This window comes from Scyliorhinus canicula, chromosome 12 (assembly GCF_902713615.1).
Source record: "Scyliorhinus canicula chromosome 12, sScyCan1.1, whole genome shotgun sequence".
NCBI lineage: Eukaryota > Metazoa > Chordata > Chondrichthyes > Carcharhiniformes > Scyliorhinidae > Scyliorhinus > Scyliorhinus canicula.
This window is the reverse complement of record NC_052157.1, coordinates 73,939,215-73,944,862: the sequence shown is the minus strand read 5'-3', so window position 1 is coordinate 73,944,862 and position 5,648 is coordinate 73,939,215. Positions and strand designations below refer to the sequence as shown.

The window sequence follows — 5,648 nt, the reverse complement described above, 5'->3', positions numbered from 1 at the left end:
TATAGACACTGTTATAGTCATTGTTATAATCACTGTCATAGTCACTGTTATAGACACTGTTATAGTCACTGTTATAGTCACTGTTATAGTCACTGTTATAGACACTGTTATAGTCATTGTTATAGTCACTGTCATAGTCACTGTTATAGACACTGTTATATACACTGTTATAGTCACTGTTATAGACACTGTTATAGACACTGTTATAGTCACTGTCATAGTCACTGTTATAGACACTGTTATAGTCACTGTTATAGTCACTGTTATAGACACTGTTATAGTCACTGTCATAGTCACTGTTATAGACACTGTTTATAGTCACTGTTTAGACACTGTTATAGTCACTGTTAATACACTGTTATAGTCACTGTTATAGACACTGTTATAGACACTGTTATACTCACTTTTATAGACACTGTTATAGACACTGTTATAGACTGTTATAGACTCTGTTATAGACACTGTTATAGTCACTTTTATAGACACTGTTATAGTCACTGTTATAGACACTGTTATAGTCACTGTTATAGACACTGTTATAGTCACTGTTATAGACACTGTTATAGACACTGTTATAGACACTGTTATAGACACTGTTATAGACACTGTTATTGTCGCTGTTATAGTCACTGTTATAGTCACTGTTATAGTCACTGTTATAGACACTGTTATTGTCGCTGTTATAGTCATTGTTATAGTCACTGTTATAGTCACTGTTATATATACTGTTATAGACACTGTTATAGTCACTGTTATAGACACTGTTATAGTCACTTTTATAGTCACTGTTATAGTCACTGGTATAGACACTGTTATAGACACTGTTATAGACACTGTTATAGTCACTGTTATAGACACTGTTATAGTCACTGTTATAGACACTGTTATAGACACTGTTCTAGACACTGTTATAGACACTGTTATAGACACTGTTATAGACACTGTTATAGTCACTTTTATAGTCACTGTTATAGTCACTGGTATAGACACTGTTATAGACACTGTTATAGACACTGTTATAGTCACTGTTATAGACACTGTTATAGTCACTGTTATAGTCACTGTTGTAGACACTGTTGTAGTCACTGTTATAGACACTCTTATAGTCACTGTTATAGTCAATGTTATAGACACTGTTATAGACACTGTCGTAGTCACTGTTATAGACACTGTTATAGACACAGTTATAGTCACTGTTATAGACCCTGTTATAGTCACTGTTATAGACACTGTTATTGACACTGTTATAGTCACTGTTATAGACACTGTTATAGACACTGTTATAGTCACTGTTATAGTCACTGTTATAGTCACTGTTGTAGACACTGTTATAGTCACTGTTATAGACACTGTTATAGACACTGTTATAGTCACTGTTATAGTCACTGTTATAGTCACTGTTGTAGACACTGTTATAGTCACTGTTATAGTCACTGTTGTAGTCACTGTTGTAGACACTGTTATAGACACTGTTATAGACACTGTTTAGTCACTGTTATAGACACTGTTATAGACACTGTTATAGTCACTGTTATAGTCACTGTTATAGTCACTGTTATAGTCACTGTTATAGTCACTGTTATAGTCACTGTTGTAGACACTGTTATAGACACTGTTATAGACACTGTTATAGACACTGTTATAGACACTGTTATAGTCACTGTTATAGTCACTGTTATAGTCACTGTTGTAGACACTGTTATAGTCACTGTTATAGACACTGTCTAGACACTGTTATAGTCACTGTTATAGACACTGTTATAGTCACTGTTATAGTCACTGTTATAGTCAATGTTATAAACACTGTTATAGTCACTGTTATAGTCACTGTTATAGACACTGTTATAGTCAATGTTATAAACACTGTTATAGTCACTGTTATAGTCACTGTTATATACACTGTTATAGTCAATGTTATAAACACTGTTATAGTCACTGTTATAGACACTGTTATAGTCACTGTTATAGACACTGTTATAGACACTGTTATAGTCACTTTTATAGACACTGTTATAGTCACTGTTATAGTCACTGTTATAGACACTGTTATAGACACTGTTATAGACACTGTTATAGTCACTGTTATAGACACTGTTATAGACACTGTTATAGTCACTGTTATAGTCACTGTTATAGTCACTGTTGTAGACACTGTTATAGTCACTGTCATAGTCACTGTTGTAGACACTGTTATAGACACTGTTATAGTCACTGTTATAGACACTGTTATAGACACTGTTATAGTCACTGTTATAGTCACTGTTATAGTCACTGTTGTAGACACTGTTATAGTCACTGTTATAGTCATTGTTGTAGTCACTGTTATAGTCACTGTTGTAGACACTGTTATAGTCACTGTTATAGACACTGTTATAGACACTGTTATAGTCACTGTTATAGTCATTGTTGTATACATTGTTGTATACATTGTTATAGAAACTGTTCTCGTCATTGTTCGAGTCACTGTTCTAGTCAATATTATAGACGCTGTTACTGACACTGATATAGTCACTGCTATAGTCACATTTATAAACACTGTTATTGACATTGTTTTATTCACTTTATATTTAGGCACTGTTTGTTATATGCACTGTTATAGTCACTGTTATCGTCACTGTTGGAGACAGTATTATAATCACTGATTTAAACCTATTTCTGAGATTGTTTTTCAGGTTTTTACATGGTCACTGCTTTAGACATCTTTGCATTCATTGATACAGCTCACTGATTGCCTTGGTCATTCTGGCATAAATACTTTTTATGTCAACCATTTGCTTACTTTAGTAGACAATGTTAGCACCAGAATTGTCATAAATGTTTGAAATTCCATTATTATCGTTAGACACTGTTAGCGTTATTGACATAGACAAATGTAGTGACGGTATTATCGACTGTTTTAGAGACAAATTTAGCCGCCGATTTGAAGATAAGCACACAGGAGCATGTGTTGACCCTCTGCATTGCCATGAAAGACCACCATGCCTTATAATTGGCCGCAGATTCCATTCTCGCCGGCTCTCCTCGCCCTTGATTCCCTCCGAGTCCATAGCTCAGCCTGTCCCAGCCGTGAGTGTGTGTGTTCGCTGAAGGATCATGCAGAACCCTCTGGTGTAAATCATTCCAACGTTTCACCTCTGTTTGAGGGAAGGAATTTCGTGCAGCTCAGTGCGAAATGATTGTTCCCCCTGTGCCAGCACCAGGCAGGGGGGAACACTAGCTTTCAGTGTGTGCCCGGTCACAACCCTCTTCAGAAACATCAATGTTCCGACGAGATCATGTCTCATTCCCTAAACTCCAAAGTATATAAACCCAATTTACTTAGCCTTTCATTAAAGGCTACCCAGCCACCTGCCTACGCGAACCCTTGCAGCCTCGCTTCCAATGCAAGTATCCCCTTCCTTCAATATATACTTCCCTTCGCTATCTCTTTCCTTCTTACATCCCCTCAAAGTATCTTGTTCCTCTTTCTCTCCCTCCCTCTTTCTCCGTTTTATCCCTTTCTTAATCCATCCCTCTCCCTCCCTTTTTCTCTATCCTTTACTCTCCATCTCTCTGTCTCCCTCCCGCTCTATTTCTATTCCCTCTCTATTCCCAAATCTTTATTCTCCCACCACCTCTCGCTTTCTCTCTCCCTCGTTCTCTCTTTCCGCCTCACCTTTCTCACTCTTCCTCTTCCCGTTTTCTGTCTTACCCCCCCCCCCTCTCTCTCTCTCCTCTCCTTTGCTGCCTCTCTCCTCCCTCATCCGTCCTTCTCTTTCTCACTTATCCTCTTTCTGTTCTTCCCTCTCTCCCTGGCTTGCTTTTTCTCCTTCTCTCTCTCTTGTCTTTCTCCGTTACTATCTCCCCCTCACACTTTCTGTTCCTCTCTATTTCTCTTCCCCTTCAATTTCTCCCTCACTCTATTTTTCCTCCTTCACGTTTCTATTTTTTTATCTCTCCCCCTCCCTCCTTCTCGTCATTTTCATTATGACCCTCGCTCTCTCATACTTCCCCTTTTCTCTCTCACTATTTCTCCCTCACACGTTATCTTTCTGATTCTTTTTGTCTTCAACTTTCCCTCACACGTTCTCTCTCTCTATATATTCCTCTTTCTCACTCCCTTTTTGTCCTTCAATTTCTCCCTCACACTTTCTCTTTTTATTCCCCCTCATCGTTCACTTTTTTCCTCTCTCTCCCCCCCTCACACACAAACTGTCTCCCTCATTCTATTTCTCCATCACACTTCCTCTGCCTCCCTCATCCTCTCTCAACCCCCACATCCATCCCTTTATATCCATTTTCTTTCTGCCCTTCCCCCCCCCCCCCCCCTCTCCCTCCAGTCCTGACCTCCTCGGAAAGGCAGAGGGACATTCGCCTAAGCCCCGGGTGGATAGCTGAAAGCCACTGGGTTCACCCTGGACCCTGACGAAACCGGCTCTAACCTGCCCACCAGTGTCTGGCGCAACTCCATTTCACCTTCAAATTCAATATACATGTTTGTTCCTTAGTGGAGTTTTCCTTCGCCGAATAGGACACTTTATAAAAATATACCTGGAGTCCATAGAGTGGGCAGAGGTGGAGTCAGCAGCAAATCAGAAACACAGTTACAGTCCATGGCTGATAAACTGGCAACAGATCTGAAAGAAAAGGAGTTAAATCAATATCATTTAGAAATTAAACAATCTGGAGCCAATCATTCACGAGGAATTATTCTTTAAAAATAAGATCGAGTTAACGCGGTTTAAACAAACCCGTATGAAGTTTAAACACATATAAAAGCAAATCTATCGATTTTTAAAACATTCGTTCCAGGTTTCCAAATACATTTTTGAAAAAGTATGCATTTAAAATTGCACGTTGCTTCTCCGGGGTATTAAAACGTCCGCAGGTGTGAAGCCCCAAACAAAGTCTATATAACATTAAAAACAAACACAGACAAAAGTTAACACATCGTGGATATTTTTGTTATGAACGGAACAGATCTATAAATATTACCGATGTTGCACAAAAATATAACGGTTCCAGACGAGTTCAAATGTTCCATCTGGGGATCATTAAACCATCACGTTTCAACCCAAAATGCGAGTTGCAAAAAAAAAAAACAGTAAAAAAAAATACTACCCAATGTGTGACATAAGAGTGTAGCTATTTACAGCAAACCCATTATTTGCGGGCAAGAAGTGTTTGAAAATGTTTACGCTACATTGAAAGTGTGGTATTAAAATAATCAATAGAATGAAAGTCATCTTTAAAGCTGATATATATCTAAAGCCAAAACATTGAAATATATCTCCATTAACATCTAAACGTCCTGTCTGAATAAATTGTTTTGTATGAAGTTTTTTTTAATTGGTACCACTCAAGATGTTAGAAATTTCAAAATGTTGCATGTAGGCATATTTAAAAACAACGAAACGGAATGAAATGTTTCAGTATGAATGGTGTTGGAGGAGCCGGCATTTCAATCATCCCCGAAGTTATCTTGCCGATGAAATGCCTAAATTTCATCCACCCGGCTGAATCCTGTTACACCGCAGATGCCAGTCAGCAGCAAGCTTCTCTGCTTGTGTGTGTGTCTCTCTCTCCTCACCTATTCCCCCTCAAATCCTCCAAAAACTGCAGTCAGTGTCACGTTTGATAATTTTCTAACTCAATTCATCTATCTTGTT

General features: G+C 38.2%; 1 protein-coding gene across 1 annotated transcript in view; it reads right to left on the bottom strand.

Moving 5' to 3' along the window:
* erfl1 (Ets2 repressor factor like 1) overlaps positions 1 to 4,594 on the bottom strand; it is a 43,974-nt gene extending 39,380 nt beyond the window's left edge. Inside the window, exon 1 of the mRNA XM_038813062.1 lies at positions 4,531 to 4,594. Within this exon, the coding sequence (XP_038668990.1) occupies positions 4,531 to 4,594 (64 nt within the window). The remainder of the gene's footprint in view (positions 1 to 4,530) is intronic.
* Positions 4,595 to 5,648: the final 1,054 nt, after the last annotated feature.